The sequence below is a fragment of the Leiobunum rupestre genome, chromosome 1, assembly GCF_980474605.1.
Source record: "Leiobunum rupestre chromosome 1, qqLeiRupe1.1.hap1, whole genome shotgun sequence".
Classification (NCBI taxonomy): Eukaryota; Metazoa; Arthropoda; class Arachnida; order Opiliones; family Sclerosomatidae; genus Leiobunum; species Leiobunum rupestre.
This window is the reverse complement of record NC_143384.1, coordinates 44,383,686-44,403,184: the sequence shown is the minus strand read 5'-3', so window position 1 is coordinate 44,403,184 and position 19,499 is coordinate 44,383,686. Positions and strand designations below refer to the sequence as shown.

Genomic DNA, 19,499 nt, shown 5'->3' with positions numbered 1-19,499 from the left:
ATAATTTTTTACGAAATTTTGGATAAATTTCACTCTGAGCTAAGAAGAAGGTTGACAAATAACGCTAGTTTATATAATTTACTATCGGCATCTGACCCTCAAAATGCTAATTTTTTAAACGTTGAAAATGTAACTTCATTTTGCCAGGTTTTCCAAAGAATTGAATTTGATATGACTTCTTTAAAATCGCAACTTATTTTGGCTAAAACTCTTGTTAAGAAACATGCATTTGCTTCTCTTGAGGATTGCTATAAATATTTACTTGAAACAAAAGAGCAATTTCTATGTCTTCTGAGATACTTCGATATAGTGCTATGCATTCCGGTATCGAGCGCTTCTTGCGAACGAACCTTTAGTGCACTAAATCAAATTAAATGTTACTCCCGAACGACAATGACGGAAAATAGATTATCAAACCTAGCAGTACTGTCAATAAATAGAGAATTCTGTAACATTTTAAAAGTAAATCCCATTACCGTTGTAGAAGAATTTGCAAAAACGCATTGTAGAAGGTTGACATATATGTATTAAATTTGACTAAAAACAAATAAAGGGCATACATTTTAATAACGTCAGATATGTTAAGAATTTCTTTTAAAATTAATGGCTTTTAAATTCTTATTAATGGGGGTAGACTCCTGAATCCCCCTTGTAAGGGGCCCATTTCTAAACTTTCGCTTACCCACCAAATGTTTCTGGCGTCGCCACTGGTTACAGTGGCTGAAAGAAGACTTCCTGACCTATCTAGAAGAATGGGAGAATGAAGTTCAAAGTATCGAAGAAAATTACACAGCAGAGCAAAGAAAAAAATGCTATTGAGCCAAGAAACTATGTCAGGCCTAAAACAAACCAGTAGGTTAAATAGGTTTTTATGAATATATTACTAAACTAACCCTCTTATAATTTTTTATTATATTTTAGCTTTGTGTATGATAGAGATAATACCATTCAAGTTGTCGTAAGGCGCTAAATACGTTCTCACGAGGCATTTCAATCACGACCCTGTTGAGAATGAATTTTCTCATTACCGGAGGTCATGTGGCTCTGCGGATAACCCAAACCTGTATGATGTGGTAAGTAGCAGCATTGATTTTCGTTCTTCTGTATTTGCGCGATGAAGACTTCCTCCATGTGACCCATTTCAAGGTACTCTTTCATTAAGTTTTGGTATCGTTGCTTCAAGGTTGGATAAGCTTCTAGTTTTCGTTCGATTTGAAGTTGCCTTCGAGTCGCTGCCTTCTTGGTATTGCCGAGATTCGTAGCGTTTTTTCCTGAAGAGTAGTTGAACAACGTACCTTCCCGTTGTTTCTCGAAAATGCGTATCGGTGAAGTGTTGTTCGGCCGGTTTTTCTTTCTCCGTGAATCGACTCGCTTCTGTTATGGTTTCCAACTCCCAAAAACGTTTTAGGGTGTCATCAAGTTCAACGAAGCCATGATTGCTGTTGATTTCAAGATAGGGACCAGCATTTGATGATGAATGTATTCTTCCTGATAGCAGCCAGCCAAGCTTTGAGTTTTGGCAAAGCGGTGCACCCTCCGGACCCTTAATTAAACCATCAATAAGTAGATCGGTTATAACGTCAGCGCCCAATATAATATCCATTTCGCTAGATTTATGAAACATCGGATCTGCAATGATAAGTGTCTTGAGGTAATTCCAATTACCAGGTTCGATGGGTTGAGACGGTAACATTTTCGTTAGTCTTTGTAGAATGAATGCCGAGACTTCCAGCGTAAATTCTCCAGAATGCGAAGCGACATGAAGACAAACGACACCTGTCGTCGTACCGGCGCTGCACCCTGCCAGACCACTAACTGAGACTCGAGCATGCTTTCGCTTTAATCCAAGACGCTCTACACAAGAGCTAGAAACGAAACCGGCTTGAGGCCCTCCATCGATTAGAGCTCTGCATAGCTGTTGCGATCCAGAGATATCGGTAATCTTCAACAATGCTGTTGAAAGCAACACTTGCCCATTATTGAAGCTGTGAGCAACGTGTCCACTGATTAGACTAAGACCAGATGATGAAGTTGATTTTACGAGAGTGTCTGCTGGTGATGACGATGATTGCGTCTGTGTGTCCTCTCGCCGTGACAGAGAAGAACTATGAAGCAGTGTATGATGGCGACCTTTACACAGTTTGCATGATGACTATCGACAATCCGACGCCGAGTGACCTTCCCGAAGACAGTTGAATCAAAGAAACTTCTGGCGAGCTACAGCTGAACGCTCGTAAATTGGTAACTTCAGAAATTTCGGACAACTATATAATTGATGAGACTCGGCGCACCCTAGACAATTGGACTGATCGACTGTTTCCGCTGTGGGGAGCTGAATCGGGAGGACTTAGCCTGATGACATCCCTTAACGTTTGATATTGCTTCAAAGGCTCAACAACGCTTTTCAATGAAGTCGATCAACATCTCGAATGTGGGTAATGAGTCTATTGGAGATGCCAGTTGCCACTGACGCCGAGATTCTGGATCGAGCTTGTTTGAAGTTAAGTAGACCAGAAGAGTGTCCCAGTGTTCTGTTTGTTGGCCAAGAACTTGTAGCGAACGGGTTGATTCTACGGCTGTTTCGAGTAATTTGCGTAGATCTGACGCGGACTCTTGTAGTAATGTTTTCTGACCCAATAGCGTATCTAAGTGAGAATTCAGATACTGAAGGCGCGGTACGTTTCCCAACGCTTCGTTCTGATGAATCGCGGCAACGAACAGATCTCGAAATGACAACCAATCTTGATAGTTGCCAGAGAACGTCGGTAGGTCTAGTTGAGGCAACTTGACGTTGTAAGTTGCTCGGCTGCTTTGAGACGTTGATGCTAGTTTTCCTATAGCGTCTTGAATGTCTGCATGTAGTTGATAGTACATGTCTCGAACTCAGTGCGCTCGAACTCTTGTAATGCGTAGTCTTCGTCATCGCTACAGAAGTCCTCTATCAGCTCCTGTATTTCCTGAAATCGTCTCCACTGATCTTCGACGGTTTTAAAACGTACCTCCAGCTCGAATTCCGTCATACTTTGCGTAAGGGAAGCCTGAATTCTTTTGACCGCTCCAATGATAGTACTTCTTTTCCTTTGTAGCGCGTCCATTTGCGATATCCGGCTCGACGGACAAAAATGAATGTTACTTGAAACAAAAAAGGGAATGATTTGACTAAAGGACCGCTAATGAAAGGAACGCAGATAAATTAAAATATGATAAAATACGCGAAAAAGTAGATAAGTCCATAATTAAAAGGGGATAATATAGCTAGATCCTAAACAAATTTGAAGAAATTTAAAAAACTTACTAATAACTCTTACCGATAGATCTTCGAGCAACGCGAAACTCGGATCAAATAGATCTTCGAGTAATAAACTAAATTAAAAATAAATAAAATAGCCAGAAATTCCAACGGTAGACCGGTTTCGTTCTATTTGGAACTCATCAGTACCGTGCGGGAAATTTCAAATTGCGTTGCATATAGCTACGGAAAGCCCACTTTCGGCTTTCCGTTGCTATATGCAACGCGTTTTGAAATTTTTAATGTTTAGGCTTAGTTTCTCTTTTCGATTTGATAGTCGCCAGCCAGATTTCCCGTACGGTACTGATGAGTTCCAAATAGAACGAAACCGGTCTACCGTTGGAATTTCTGGCTATTTTATTTAGTTTTTATGTAGTTTATTTCTCGAAGATCTATTTGATCCGAGATTCGCGTTTTTTGTATGCTCGAAGACCTATTGGTACGAGTTATTAGTAAGTTTTTTAATTTCTTCAAATTTGTTTAGGGTTTAGCTATATTATCCCTTTTATTTATGGTCTAATCTACTTTTTCGCGTATTTTATCACACTTCGCACAGTCCATAGGTGGTTTCTTCTAACTTTACCACACATGTTGTCAAAAGGCGCTAAATACGTTCTCACGAGGCATTTCAATCAATTTCAATGAATTTTCGTCATGTGGCTCTGCGGATAACCCAAACCTGTATCAAGTTTCAACAGTTATAGGAAATTTGAATAGTATTAGAGGAGTCAAAGATAAAATTAAAATAAGAGGTGCAAATATAGAAGCTATGCAATAAAATTTATTTTCAATTTTAGACTACTACATGATGAAATTCATTTTCCAATGGTTTTCTTAACGTAGTCTTCGTATTTACATTAGACTTAATTTTTGAGTTTAATATTTTTTGCCTGGCCTTCTCTTTGTGATAGTTTTTAGCTTTTTCTGCTCTCCATTTCCCTCTGTGTTCAGTAATGTTGTTACAGCTAAATTGAGAAGATTATCTCCTTGGCATGCCTGAATTCCGGTTTTATTAACAAAGCTTCTCCAACTACTTTTAATTGCTTCATTTCCCATTATCTGTTTCATAGCTTCGGTTTTTTTATTTTTTAAACATTTTCCATTGTAAAATGATGCAACAATATTTAAAACTGTATCAATTTGTTTGATTTAGTAATCCACCTTTTGATTGCACATCAGTCCATTTTGAGTTTGAGGATTGGGTGGAATCAGTGATTAGTAACTTAACAATCATTGCGCCATATTCTGAGTTATTTTGGAGTCTTTTTAAAATACTACCAATTACGTAGTGAACAACCTCAGGTGGTTCTTGATGTTTTTCCACAGTTGTTTCAGCACATTTTTTTTAGAATAGTTGTGGGTGAGAAAGCAATCAACTATTGTGTCGAGAAAAATTCCCACACACCAAAACATTTGTGAGGCTGTGAAATCTTTCGAACCCTACTTAGACTTTTTCTACATTAGAATTGAAATGAATATTTTATTGGTTAAGAAGATTGACTTACTTGTTCATCCCCTAGGTGTATTGACAACGTTTCTAACATATCACTATTTTGACGGATGGCTCTTAACCTATTTCCATATACTTCATGTGAAATATTGAATAGTTTTTGGAAAACTACTTTCCAAGAAAGGAATAGCGTATATTGTAGATTTGTAATCCAGTCGATGAGGCTCTTTATTTCTTCCGTATGGTACTCCTTTCTTGATAATTTAATTTTATCCATTGTTGAATTAATTAATGATTCAAAGCATTCTTCAAAATCTGCTTTGGTCATAGTTTTAACAATTTTTTTCTTACATAGTTCTTTTAATATAGGACAATTTTCAAAATTAATAATAAGTATGAATTAAAAAATAATTTACAACTTACTGTGCTTTTGGTGGAGAGTTAAAAATATTGGTCAATACTGATAATGGTATGGTTTTTGCAACTTTATCTATTTCATCATCTGAAAAAAATAGTCCAAATATTTTTAATCGCTTTAAAATAGGAATAATAAATAAAAATACTTACAACTTAACATATCGTCAAATTCACGAAAATTGGAGGACAAATCTAACGGCAGATCCACGTAAATGTTGCACAGATAAATCATTAAATACTAAAGTCAAAATTATAAATATGGCACTATTATATCATTAAATACTAAATTCATTGTAATGTCTAGACCGATAGAATTCAAATTTACGAAATCGCCCACGAGTATATTAAGCACGTTGGAATTTTGACGTCACGTTATATTTTATTTGCCCCTGAAGTCGAAGCCAACGCCCGTTGTGAGAGAATCGCGAACTAACCCAATCTTACGCTGTTTCGGAACATTTGCGTGAATTGAAAAACCTCCCGAGAATTAAGTGTCCTTCAGATTCGTCCATGGTTATACGGTCGGGCCGACAGTATAACTAAAATCAGTCGGCCAACGGTAGGCTGGGTAGGACATCCCGACTCTTCAGTTGCCACTGAATGGACCGCACATCCGGCACCGTCTTCCCGACTAAATTCGTAGCAGTCGGGCCGACTACTTTGTGCAACATGGGCTGTATAGCAACCGCCATACAATAATTGGTGAAGAATTTCACTATAAATTGCAATGGACTGCTCAGATATAGGGCACCCTAGATGAATATGAATTTAATTCATATATAATTAATACTTATATTCGATACTAAAGTTGTTCGATAGCAATTATATAAATAAATTGTTTAATAATTGTGAAATATATAAAGGGACGACAGTCACAAAAAATTAACACATAACACATATAGTAGTTACGTCACGCTTGAAACCGATCAGTAGCATTATTTAAAATGGCATGTTTAAATCATTGGAAAAATATAACGGGTGACGTTAGCGAGATATATTCCGCCGAGTGAATAGATCAACACTTCAACAAGTAGATTTTAATTGCTTTCTGTTAACCTGAGTGAGATAAAATGAGAGGTGCCATATTGTTGGAAGCGGGATGCTAAATAAAGGGGGCACAGTTCAGATTCCTCTTTTTAAAATATTACTTTACAGGTAGTATTTTTTGAGACGGCTCAGAGTCGAAAAGATCTTATTAAGCTTGTTTTCCATAATGTTATTTTCTTTACGCGCGTAAAAACGTTTGAACGTTTCAAAGCTGAGAAACGCGTCGTTGCGCGCGCCAGTGGAAAACAAGCTTAACAGTACATCAGTCGACCACGAAGTGGATAATCGTTTTCGAGTCGACTCAGAGACGAGGAGGCCTCTTAAGAGTCTTAACTGACTCACGTCTGACCACTAAATGGACGCTCATTTTTCAATTGGCTAACAGTCGGTCCGTATGCTTTGCGATTATCGTATGGACAGTCAGTGGCTCGGACATCGAATCCAATGGCCGTCGGTCCGACTGTATTTTGCTACTGGGGATGTGACGGATATTGAAAGATTCAAGCTGCACTTGACGATTTGGCTCAAAATGAAAATCAGACAAAAGATACCAGACATGATGCTCAATCACTCAGCAAACAAATGGAAAAACTGGAGACAGTAATTTTGTGTATAATTAGGAACGATATCCTTTCCTGCAGTTTCAATGGAACCAGTAAAAGAGTACAGAAAGAAGATATCAACCTGTCTGTTGTAGTAAATTTCATTGGGTCTGATAAACAGAGAATTTAATATATTACAAACGTTTTTATATATATATATATATATATATATATACAGCATACTAAAAAATACAAAATCTTTGTTTAAATAACTTTTATATATATAAATATGATTTTCGTAAGCCCTATCTCAACAAATGGGTTGAAAACACCTAACCTAACCTACAGTGCATACGCGCCTGCGGCGCGCCCGGCTAACCTAACCTAACCTAGTCATTCCATACTCAAAGTTATATACACTGAAATTTGGATAATTAATCGAAATTATAGAAATATATATTTGCACAACGGAGATTCGAACTCGGATTTCCTAAACAGCACTCGGACGCTTTACCTCGAGACCATGGGTGGTTGAAATCTCGTTTAAATTTCCTTTGGTTTATTTTCATTAATTTTTATATACATATACGTAATAATCGAAACCGCGCTTTTGGGAACCGCGCTTTTCGGACACTGCGCTTTTGGGAAACCGCGCAAATGGGAACTGCGCAAATGGGAACTGCGCAAATGGGAACTGCGCTAACGGGAACTGCGCTAATAGGCAGATACCGTCTACCTGATGGAAGCCCAAAATTGTTTCATTTATGCAAACTTCTTTTGGTTTACCAGAAGAATCATATTCCACGGTGCAATACCGTTATAATTCACATAACTGATCAACTTTGGAAATGTCAGTGGTGTCAACAACTAAGGAGAAAAATGGTGCTGCCTTGATTCGCAAGACTAATTCTGACTCAACATTTTTAGAAAGTAGTTCTATAATTTCATTCTGAATAGTAGGACTGTTATAATTAATTGAACGTTGTCGCTTATTAACAATTGTTTCCAGAACTGGGTCATAGTTAGCTAGCAACTCTAAAATACAAATGAAATTTCCATTCGAACCTTTCTTGCTTCCTAATTCTTCTCTGTACCATCGAAAAGGTAAATTACACATGGCTAGTGTTAGAGATACGTCAGTGCGTCAGAATTTATAGCCCGGTGTACCTAGTAACAGAGACCATACCACCGGAGGGATACGCCAAACATCCTATGCAAGACCTGGCACCAAAACAGTTTTTCTCGTTGCAAAGTCTGCTCAAGTTCTTTGTCCAATGTTCCGTGCAAGCGCCATTGTTCATATACCATGCAAAAATTTAAATGAATGGTGGAAGACTCGTGTCTTTGAATTGGTCCACTTGCGTGTTACCAGTCCGAAAAACCTTCTACCCCAACATTTTGAAAGTTACTAGCGCTCCGATCTGCAAACAACCAACACGGATCGCAATATGCTTTTTTAAGAATAGGGGAGAAACACAACCAAATTCGTTCTATATTAACACCTGATTTTTATGTCAAATAACACAATTTTTCGGAAAAAGCACGACCTTTTTCGTCCATCTCAAAGGGACCAGTTGGTCAACAATATCCCCTTTCAGCAATATATCGTTCAAAATACTACCAAAGTGACCGCGGTCCGTTGGATAAGATGTTAATATACTTGGAATAGCAAAAAGAGACCGATTCTCTGAAAGTATATCACGAAACTAGTCTCGTACTACTTTATAAAAAAAGTCTCAAGTTTAAAGGCCCACATCGTCTAAATTATGTTTAAAACATTTTACGAAAAGTAAGTAAAGTAAGTAGTTACTAAAATGCTAAATTATATTTTTTTATATTTTTTGATTTTGAAAATATGTTTCGACCAAGGCAAGACGTTCCCGCCCGATGGGCCCTGTCGGGGTCCGAGGCCCGCGGCATTTGCCACCCAGGCCGCCCTATTGCTACGCCACTGGGTGCAGATGCATTGTCGTAACCAATAGTGGGATAATTGTTAGTTGAAAACTTAACGCCGGGACGACGTGAAAAATCGTCGGCTATTTTTAATGGCCTCACAAAACTAAACACCCGTTATATATCGCGAAGACACTTTCACTCGACTAAGATTTACTAGTTATACATTTGTAACCTAAGCTCGATTTGGCTCGTACTTATAGGCATTAAACTAACTAGGCAGTAAGTTCTCCAACAAATAAAGAGCGTGGAACAGCATTTCCAGACCAAGGATAATTATTGTTTACTTCGATTATTCCGCCCAAACCAAAGAAACCTAATTTACGTGGATGAAAGAGGGTACAACGTTGGACAGTAGTAGTGTAAAAGTGAGAGTTTAGAGCCACGGGGTGCAAATTCCCATAGGGTTATAACGGGGTGCCAATATTTTCCATAGGGTTAGCGCGGGGTGCCGGTATCTCCCTCGAAACCGCGTCGGCTCGATGTGGCCAGATTTGCCGGCATCGAGAATACGAGAGAGACCGATGAAAACGTGGAGTGAGAATCGAAGCCGGTCAGAGTCTTGTTGTAATATCGTTCGAGGAGGAAGCTGAGTTTCGTGACGAGGTAGGGGAGAGAGACCCGGAAGAGAGTGAGGTCTCGGATTTCAACCGCGCCAGAAAGGAGCGGCTTGTTTATACGCGCGTTTCCTCGGTACGGGGTGGGAGTTTACGCGGGGATTAACGAAATACCCAATAGGGTATGGCATGGGGTATAATTCATGAACAAAGTACGGGTCAGCATCGAGAATACGAGAGCGTCCGTCGAAAACGCGAAGGGACCATCGGAGCCAGCCGGAGATTTATTGACGGGGCGTAATAAGTAAGCGGAATAGAGGTCCGCGATAAAACGAGGTCAAGCTTTTCATCCGCGCCAGAAAGAAGCGGTTTGTTTATACACGTGTTTAGTCGGTACGGGGCATGAATCTACGGTGAGGGTAGCGATATTACGACGATTGTATATTTGCGGGGATTTGAACGGAGAGCAACGTCTAAGGTTAACCAGGTGGAAAGAAGCCGTTTGTTTTCCAGCGTGTTTAGTCTGCAAATAGAATTCTTACAGATGCGAAACGTCAATTGAAATGAACGGAGAGTAACGCCAAGGATTGAAATTACTCTTTTTGTAAAGTATATGAAACCAAGTAAAAAGCGCACGGATGAGTACTATATAAAGGGACTCAGTTTCCTTAAAATTACATCCCGAATTTGGAATCTTGTCTTTCACGTTTTAGAAGCGACGCTCACCAGTCATACGAGGAGTAACCCAAAATGTGAGTTTTATCACGTATTAATTATTCGCGAATCATTTTTAATTTGTATTGTCAATTCTAGGTCGGAGAATAACTCTTGCATTCTTGAAGTCAACTTTCTGAGAGCCAACAACGAATATGTTCTCAAAGAATTGGCATTCTTGGTGGTTGAAACTGGAGAGAGTGGGGTGTACGCCTTTAAGCCGCCTTTTCCGTATCACGAGCTAAACGTGAAAGACAAAAGACTTTGTTCGTGGATCTCGACGAATATTTGCGGGATGCAGTGGGACGAGGGTGAATACGAAATAAACGAATTGGATGGAATCATCACCTACATCACATCTAAAGCGTCAACCTTCTTCACGAAAGGTCTGGAGAAAACATCGTTCCTCTCGAATCGTTTCGTTAAGAAGATCATTAACGTTGAGGACATTGGATGCCCAAAATTTAAAAATTTTGCAGATTTGGGTCCAAGGGTCTGCAAATACCATTTTCAAAATTTCAATTGTGCATTATTTAAAGCGCATCAGATAAATTTATGGAAAAAATATAAATAAAATATTTTGGTCTTAACCATATCTGATTTTTTTTTACCTCTCTCATATACATTTACTTGAATCAAACATTGGGAAGTGGAATGGTTAAATAGAAACATTTTTACTTACAACCGTCTAATAGGTCTACCGATGGAAATCAGAATTAGTCTTATTACCAAGAATATATTTATACTAAATATAGATAAATACAATCTTTATTTATACCCCACTGTATAAATACGTTCTTATGTATACCTTATAGTATAAATACGTTCTTATGTATACCTTATAGTATAAATACGTTCTTATGTATACCTTATAGTATAAATACGTTATTTATTCTTTGTGACATAAATAAAGCGTAATTTATATCTTATGGCGTAAATACATTCTTGTTATTACGAAAGGTTGTAAACTATAAGCTCTATTTATTACTTGTGGTGGAGACGACTTCCAGAAGAAATTTCAATTCTGGCTGGGATATATAAGTCCATCTCCCGAAAATCAAAATCATATTCATTTCAGAATGGCAACTAACAATACCGTCTTAGACAAAAAAGTTACCGTCGCAGTCTTAAGATATAAGGCTGCGCTGGGACACATTCCCGGCCGCCCCGAATTACCAGTCTTCAATTTTCGAACTTTCGAAGTCATTATCCGGAAGCAACATCGGGGATTTTGGGTGGAATTCCGCCCGGATGAAGCGTGTGCAGTTATAGACGTGCACCTATGTTACCACCCGAACATAGCCAACATAAGACGGGCTCTCGGAGGATTAAACCAACTAATCGGGGTATGTTTATTTTCGTTTATTACGTATAAAACGTGTATTTATTACAATTATTTTAAGATCGAAAAACTGGATTTAACAATATCGGCGGAAGAAGACTCCATCGCTTCGCTCCTCTTTTTCGGAATGAACAACGAGCCGAATCCTTCAACGCCAGAAATCCCGACCACACTATCAATGATCCCTGTCACATCTTCATCGGCATGTTCTATAACCGGAAACTCATCATCATCTCTATCGTCTCTACCATCAATAGCGTCAACTTCTTCTACCCCCCGAAGTTCCTTCGACTCTTCTCGCATCCGCTTCATTTTCCACACAGAAGCGGAAGAAAAGAAGCGCTCCATCAGAGAAGCAGATTAAAAAAAAAAACAAAAAAAATTGACTTTAACGATGATTTGGAAAAATTATTGGCTTTAGAACAAATTGTTCAACAAACCCTCGGTGAGGAATTTGTAATGTGAAAATAAATAAATATTAAGAGAAAATACCAAAGTTTACTTTTTACGTACTTATAATTAGGAATTATATTTAATTTTGGTTGGGAATTAATAAGATATTATTTTTTTAATCCTTGTAAATTCTAAAGAGCGCATCAGATATAATTTTCCAAAGATTCTTTATCACATTGAAAACATTCTAGCGCGGTAGAGGCGACCCCCGTTATAATAACAAAGTAGTGATGTACTTTCATTGAAAGAATTATCCCACGTCCCAAGCGCTAAGACCGAAAAAAACCCTGCTCTTCCCCAACTGGCGAAGGACCCTACTATTATAACCTAAACAACGCGAAGCGAATGTTTAGGGGTGCAAAGTGTATAAAAGCTCGAATCGGAGCTGATGACATTGTCAGTTGCGAGTAGCGGCTAGTGAGTCAAAATGTTTTCGTGCACCATATGTGTTAGAGAATTTGCGACAAAGTTTACTTTGAATCGACATAAACGAGAACAACACGGTAATAGGAAATACGTTTGTTTGCTTTGTGGTAACAGTTTCGCGCGCAAATACGGATTGCAACGTCATTCGCGAATTCACGCGAGTGGTTCAGATTCATCGACACCCGATTCATCGCGTAAAGAAGCCATCCTCCCATTTCAGCAGCCAGTTTCACCGACACCCGCACAGCCATGGCAAAATAATCCTCTACCACTTCAAAAACCGATGGAAATAGACGACGCCGAGGAAAGCTTTCTCGAAAACGTCGAAGAACTTTCCGTTATCGAGGACGCCATCATTAGCTCGCGTTATACCCCGAAAACCACTCAAACGGACCCAGAGGTATTAATCACTTCTATATGTTCAGCCTTATTTAAATACTTGAAAAATCGCTTATCTAAGAAACGGGGTATAAAATGGAGCGTATTTATTCGCACGAAGTACGTGCGTAAACTCAACGACGGCGAGGAAGTTGAAGCGTTACCGTATTTCCGTAGCAAGACTCAAACTTCCCTCATGCCGGACGTAATACCAGTTCAAATAGACTCTTGCATAAAGCAAGTTGCGGAAGCAATGGGGGAATTCCAAGACATGGGTAGTGGATGGACCATTGATCGGATTTTGTTTTTCCAAGTGGATATTATAACGTATCTTCCACTCGTAGGTGGTACCTATATAGAGCTACCCTCGGAGCTTTGTAAAGGTAAAGGTCTACTAAATATTAAAACTAAAGACCAGAAGTGTTTCTTATGGTGCATTCTAGCAAAACTACATCCTACAAATTCACATCGACGCCGAAAGGAACAATACCAAAAATTTGAAAGTGAAATAGACTATAGTGACATTTCATTCCCTTTTCAATTAAACGTTTTAAAACTTACAAAATTTGAATTTAAAAACAATCTATCAATCAACGTTTTTGGTTATGATAACGAAGTTTTCCCGCTTCACGTCAGTGAAAACAAAGTGCCGGAAGATCGACAAATAGACCTTCTATATCTCGTGTCAGGAAAAAACCAGCACTTTTGTCTTATTAGCGACCTTAGTCGCTTGTTGAGTCACTTCACAAATCATAACGGAAAAATTTACGTATGTCGTTATTGCTTACACCGCTACTCTGGTGTAAGCGCCGAAAGTAATCATAGAGAGCACGTAAAAAACTGTAATGTCCACGGTCCACAGCTTGTGAAAATGCCCCACAAAGAACCCATTTTAAAATTCAATAAAATCGACTGGCTACAAAAGGTAAAAAAGAAATCTTATTACAAATTTTCACTTTTTAATATTCTTCTTAAATTTAGGTACCTTACGTCATATACGCGGATTTTGAATCTATCATTGATAAAATCCATACATGTTTACCCGATTCTTCACTGTCATCAACAACCAAACTTTCCGAACATGTAGCGTGTGGTTTCAGCTATGTTGTTGTAGGACCCGATGGTATTTATATTTTGTACTGTTTTTAAAAAATATCTTCGCTACAAAGAATATTCAATTTATAGGAAAACCGCATCCGCCCGTGACTTATAGAGGAACTGACGCTACTGATGTTTTTCTTGAAAGTTTGTTGATGGAACGGGAGTACATCACCGAATTATTAAAGAAAAACGTTCCGATGGTTTTGACACCAGTCGAAGAAGAATCGGTTCGCAACGCCATTCATTGTTACGTGTGTGGAGATCTTCTCACGCAGAGCGATCCGGGAGTTAGAGACCATTGTCATTATTCCGGTATATTACACTTTTATCGGTGGTTTTTATTATCAGAAAGCTAACGTCTAATTACAATTTTTAGGGCATTTTCGCGGAGTGGCCCACAATTCGTGTAATTTAAAGCTAAGAGTTGGAAAGTTTACACCCGTCGTCATGCACAATTTATCACGGTACGTAATTTATTTTCCTTTCTACTATCGACGAAATTATAACTAAATTATATTTATTTTCAAATTGTAGATATGACGCCAATCTTATTATGCAGAGGATTGGGTTGATGAAGGAACATAAAATTTCCTGCATTCCATCAACCACCGAAACTTATATAAGTTTCACTATAGGTCGTCTCCGTTTCATCGATTCACTTCGTTTCATGCCAGCTTCCCTCGAAACTCTAATTAATAACTTAGCTATGGGGGGGTCGGATAAATTTCCTATTTTAAACTCTTTCTATCCTTCGCATCAAGTCCCGTATTTACTTAAAAAATTAACCTATCCTTACGACTACATGAGCAGCGTGGCAAAGTTTGAGGAGACACTTCCTCCCAGAGAAGCATTTTTCAACTCTCTCACTGACGAACACATATCAGATGAAAGTTACGAATCAGTCCGACAAGTGTGGAATACTTTCAACGTAAAAAATCTAGGTATTTCGCCAGAAATCTTTAATGGAAAGAAATAATGTTACTAACGAAAATTTTCTTGACAGGTGAACTACACGATTTGTACGTTCAAGCGGATACCCTCCAGCTCGCTGACGTCTTCGAAAGTTTCCGCGCCATGTGTGTAGCATACTATGGCCTGGATTGCGCGCACGCGTACACCGGACCAGGATTCGCCTGGGAATCTGCGCTTCACATGACCAAAGTGAAGTTGGAGTTACTCCTCGATATTGACATGCACTTATTTATTGAGCGCGGTATTCGAGGAGGGGTTTCGATGATTAGCCACAGATTCGCCAAGGCGAATAATAAATACATACCCGAAACTTACGACCCCGAGCAGCCGAGTAATTTTATAATGTACTTCGACATGAACAATTTGTACGGGTCGTCGATGGTCGGCTACCTACCCACTAGTAAGTTCGCTTGGGTACCTGTAAAAGACCTCCTCGATTACACTAGTTTACACGTGCTTACTTTATCGGACGAGTCATCCTATGGTTTCATTTTGGAGGTTGATTTAGAGTATCCTGCTGAATTGCATCAAGAACACAATTGCTACCCCCTTGCGCCCGAATCTCGCGCAATAACCACCGATTTATTTTCTTCATATTATAAACTGATGCTTAAACAATTGAACCTTTCCACAAAAGACACTCTTTCTAAGCTTGTACCTAATCTATTCAACAAGCAACGTTACGTAGTTGACTATCGTAATTTAAAATACTACGTTTCGAAGGGGATGAAACTTACTAAAGTTCACAGGATACTCTCGTTTGACCAAAGTCCTTGGCTTCGTCCCTTCATCGAGTTCAATACGGAGAAAAGAAAACTTGCCAAAAACAACTTTGAACGGGAATTTTTCAAGTTGCTCAATAATAGCACTTTTGGTATATTAAATATAAATTTAAATAATAATCAATACTAATCTCATTTTCTCTAATACTAGGTAAGACCATGGAAAATCTCCGTAATCGTATAGACTTTCATCTCGTGCAAACACCTGAGCGGGCCATCAAGAAAGCGTCTTCTCCGGCATTTGAAAAGTTCACTATTTTCCACAACGAACTCGTAGGCATTCAAATGAAGAGGAAGTCGCTTACTTTGAATAGACCTATTTATACCGGCTTCTCCATTTTGGATCTATCCAAACTTTCCATGTATGAGTTTCATTACGAGTACATGCGGAAGAATTTCGGGGGTAAAGCGCGACTCCTTTTCACAGATACTGACAGCCTCACGTATGACATACAATCCAAGGATGTCTACGCGGACTTACAGAAGTCCTCCCACCTCTTCGATTTCTCAGGATATCCCGTTAATCATCCTCTTCACAATGAATCAAATAAAAAAGTGATTGGGAAGATGAAAGACGAGATGGAAGGAGTTCCGATTCGCGAGTTTTGCGGTTTACGCCCGAAAATGTATAGTATCCTTTCGGAGAAGGGGGAGAAAAAAACCGCGAAGGGTGTTTGCAAGAGAGTCGTCAAAAAAAGTATCCGCCACTCGAGCTACCGCAATTGTCTTTTTCGGAATCAAATTACGAGCAACTGTATGATGCGAATTGTGAGTCAGAGACATCAACTCTTTACCATTTCCCAAAACAAAATGTCTCTAAATCCTTGTGATAATAAAAGATACATTTTGGGTAACGGTATTCAAACTCTATCCTATGGACATCACTGGATCGACAAGATAAAAAAGGTGTGACTGAATTCGTAAAATACGTATATAACTAATAGAACATTATGTATATGACTAAAAGAGCATTATGTATATAACTAAAAGAACATTATGTATATGACTAAAAGAACATTATGTATATGACTAAAAGAATATTTAGAGTATTTTGATTTATTTTCACAAATATTATTCTAAAAATGTTAAATATTTTCAACTGGAAATGATCTGTGAATTTACTTTAACAAAAAGTTTATGAACTAGTGTTTTTGCAATTTGTTTTGAATATTGGTAAATTAAAAAAAAATTTAAAAGTTATTCAATATTTATTGAATAGTTTGAATACACAAATTCTTTAATCATCTTATCATTATCATTTTTTTGTTTAGAAAATCTTGTCACAATATCAAACATTTTTACACCCCGACATCGATTAATAGCAAAATACACGCAAAAGCCTCCACAAGTCCTACTAAGATTTCCTTGTAGTTGTAACGAATTAAAAGTAACAGTTTTACTATTTCTTTCGACAAAGTCATTAAAGCGAAACATATCGGGGGCGTTCCCGAAAGAATCGAAGAATTCTGTAGCGCTGTTATTTTTCGAGAAATAGAGTACAACCCAATGTTCTCCGGACGTTTCTGAAGTAGCCGTGTTCACAATATAAAGAGAGGGGAAAGTCTTCACGTATTTGGGTAATTGATCCGCAGCCATAACTCCCCGAAATAGGTTTTTGGTGGACTTATCGTTTTCCATAATTCTAGTTAGTTGTAACGTATCCATTCTAGTTCAAAAGCACGGTTCTGTTTTTATCAATTTCAATCAAACTCTGGAATTCCGCGTACACAATTACAGCAATCGTTTCGGCTAAAGCTGATGCGAATTTTATCTCGAGCCTCAAATTTCCGTTTTTAACTAAATGGAAATGGGCGGCGTTGCTCATCAAATCAGCCGTCAAATCTTAGACGAAAAGGCAGTTCCCACCAACGTAATCTTCGCGACTTATTTGGTTTCCCTCGTCAATGTTCCACTGACCCGTTTGTAGAAATAAATTGGCGTAAGCCTGGATGTAGCTATTCTCCGCGAAATTAGGAGTGAGAGGGCGATGGGGTACGCTGTTTCCGTCCACAAACAATCCAATGTGGTTTAAATTAAAGTGCTGGAAATTATATGGTGATAATTTTAAGTCACCTAGAAAAGCCGTTTGACTAACCATCCCAATCACGACTTTATTGGGAATCTGGCCGGTAAATAAATGATCCTGCACTACACTCATGTTCCCCTGGGGGATCGAAAATGAAGTGCATTCGGTGCGAGTGATGGGGTATTTAGCTCTAGCCACTTGTAATACTTTCGCGTGAGATAATGGTATTTCTGGAATTAATTTAACTTTTCTCAGATAAAGCGAAGCTGATTTGATTTCCAATTGACATTTCACATCGGAGTGTAAACAAAAATCGGTGTTCGGTTTACCAAAAACAAATTTTAAATCCACCAAGTTTAGAAGATATCGAGGTTGTTGACAAACATCTAAGTGGAGGACGCCGATCATATCGATAATTCCCTTTTGAGCAAATTCAGCTCTTTTCAAGAAACCTTCGTTTTTGGTAAAGTCGTTAAACTCACCCGCCGTGTCGCGATAGAATAAGGAGCTGGTCAGATGACTCGTTTAGCCGAGTCACCAAAAGTTAGCATGGTTTGAATCATACTTTTATACGGGTAATTTTGAGCCGAAGGAGTAACGGATTTTTCGTTTAAAAATAGATGCACTTCGGGAAAGAGACTGTGTAAAAATAAATTGACCGGCGCCACATTATCAGCTGGTGTAGTTACCACTCCACCCGCACCGATCACGGCGGCTTTGGGGAGAGATCCATTTTGTTTTTTCACTTCCACCTGAACGTGTAGGAGAGTCTGCGACAAGTCTACGTAGGATTCTGAATTGCCACTAATGCAAAACGTTAACGCCGAATTGTTGGTAATACTGGAAATGGGATTGTATTCGACCCATTCGCCACCGATAATCCCCGTCTGCGATAACGGAACTTGAAAAAGGTCCAATTCCGAATTCACACACCCGCTTGAATGTGGATGTAACAGTGCCATAATAACGCTTTATGAAAATATATCGGAGTAAGAAGGGCACGATGTTTTCCTCCTCTTGGCTTTACGTCGAGTGATTTTGCGCGGTCGGGAGCGTTTCTTTTTAAGTCCAGATCCCGTCATTTGCTTAACCACTTCCGCGGCTGAAATTAAGGTTTCTTTGCCAGCGCTTTTGGATCTAGTTGCGAGTGCCTTTTTGATTGGAATACCGCTAGCAACGTCCGTGACGACTTTCGCTCCAGTATCGAGGAATTTTCTTCCTAAGAACTGGGCTCCACGCTTGAAAAGGGGCATGGCACTGCGAAAAGCTGAAGCTAGTATATTGCCTAATCCATATCCTCTTTGAACACCCACACCTCGATAAACAGGAATTGATCCATAGCCAGCCTGATTCAAATAGTAGTTCTCGTAATCGCTTACGGCGGGATTATACTGCGAGTGTCTCATGATGTTGGTCGTTCGTTATGCTTTACTAAAATGAACGCGACTCGTTCTCGCACGTGTTGTTATAGGGTGAGCCAGGCCCTCCGTGGTCTGAAATGTAGAGTAACGTGCACCTTTCCACGTTCGAATCGCACGGGGTTCCCCAAGTCGTCCATAATGTTAATTTCGATAATTTGAATATTTGAACCCGTGACTGGTAAATAATGTGGTTTAGTGAATATCGAGTCTATAGTTTCACCGTCTTTCCCTTTAACGCTAATAATTCTTAGGAGAGGTACGTTCCTGTCCCCGACGATCGTACTTTCAACGATATCGGAATAAACAAACAACGAATGTAATCCCACGTCCATATCTACGGTATATGGAGCTATCGTCGATTCCCTAATTTCAAGTTCTTGTACTTGCTGAATCGAAAACCCCAACATAACCGCTATATCAGGAGGGATTTTACAATAAAAACTCTTAGCAATGTGAACCGAAACTCGTTTCAGATGTTTTATGTATTTAAACTCAACATTTTTACCCTCAAATTTTAACATTTCAAGTAAATCTTCGATTGTAGAGAAATTTGCTTTGGGTATAATAGCTAGTTTTTCTTCCGTAAAACCTTCCGACATGATATCATCCGTCCAAACTCGGACTACCCG

General features: G+C 38.8%; 3 protein-coding genes across 3 annotated transcripts; 2 read left to right on the top strand and 1 right to left on the bottom strand.

The window, feature by feature from the left end:
• The first annotated feature begins 10,978 nt into the window (after window positions 1–10,978).
• On the top strand, window positions 10,979–11,675 carry LOC149963051 (uncharacterized). The gene is made up of 2 exons (XM_090164505.1): window positions 10,979–11,315; window positions 11,373–11,675. Exons 1-2 carry the CDS (start codon window positions 11,049–11,051, stop codon window positions 11,673–11,675), a joined length of 570 nt encoding a protein of 189 aa, XP_090020631.1. The 5' UTR covers window positions 10,979–11,048.
• A 516-nt stretch (window positions 11,676–12,191) lies between these two features.
• Window positions 12,192–15,149, top strand: LOC149963050 (uncharacterized). The gene is made up of 8 exons (XM_090164503.1): window positions 12,192–12,590; window positions 12,690–12,908; window positions 13,550–13,691; window positions 13,754–13,981; window positions 14,046–14,133; window positions 14,204–14,610; window positions 14,673–15,041; window positions 15,088–15,149. The coding sequence occupies exons 1-8, from the start codon at window positions 12,192–12,194 to the stop codon at window positions 15,147–15,149; spliced, it is 1,914 nt and encodes a 637-aa protein (XP_090020629.1).
• Window positions 15,150–17,266: 2,117 nt separating this feature from the next.
• On the bottom strand, window positions 17,267–18,411 carry LOC149963049 (uncharacterized protein F54H12.2-like). The gene is made up of 3 exons (XM_090164502.1): window positions 18,015–18,411; window positions 17,519–17,901; window positions 17,267–17,464 (listed from the first exon to the last, which is right to left on the bottom strand). The coding sequence occupies exons 1-3, from the start codon at window positions 18,409–18,411 to the stop codon at window positions 17,267–17,269; spliced, it is 978 nt and encodes a 325-aa protein (XP_090020628.1).
• Between the last annotated feature and the right edge of the window lie 1,088 nt (window positions 18,412–19,499).

Bases quoted from the DNA above. Each gene is read 5' to 3' on its own strand.
- LOC149963051 (XM_090164505.1), top strand. From the start codon at position 11,049: ATGGCAACTAACAATACCGTCTTAGACAAAAAAGTTACCGTCGCAGTC. The intron at 11,316-11,372 runs GTATGTTTATTT...AATTATTTTAAG, and splicing joins GATTAAACCAACTAATCGGG to ATCGAAAAACTGGATTTAAC.
- LOC149963050 (XM_090164503.1), top strand. From the start codon at position 12,192: ATGTTTTCGTGCACCATATGTGTTAGAGAATTTGCGACAAAGTTTACT. The intron at 12,591-12,689 runs GTATTAATCACT...ATTCGCACGAAG, and splicing joins CCACTCAAACGGACCCAGAG to TACGTGCGTAAACTCAACGA. The intron at 13,982-14,045 runs GTATATTACACT...TACAATTTTTAG, and splicing joins AGACCATTGTCATTATTCCG to GGCATTTTCGCGGAGTGGCC.
- LOC149963049 (XM_090164502.1), bottom strand. From the start codon at position 18,411: ATGGCACTGTTACATCCACATTCAAGCGGGTGTGTGAATTCGGAATTG. The intron at 17,902-18,014 runs GTATGATTCAAA...CCAAAAACGAAG, and splicing joins TCAAAATTACCCGTATAAAA to GTTTCTTGAAAAGAGCTGAA. The intron at 17,465-17,518 runs GTTAGTCAAACG...TATAATTTCCAG, and splicing joins ATAAAGTCGTGATTGGGATG to CACTTTAATTTAAACCACAT.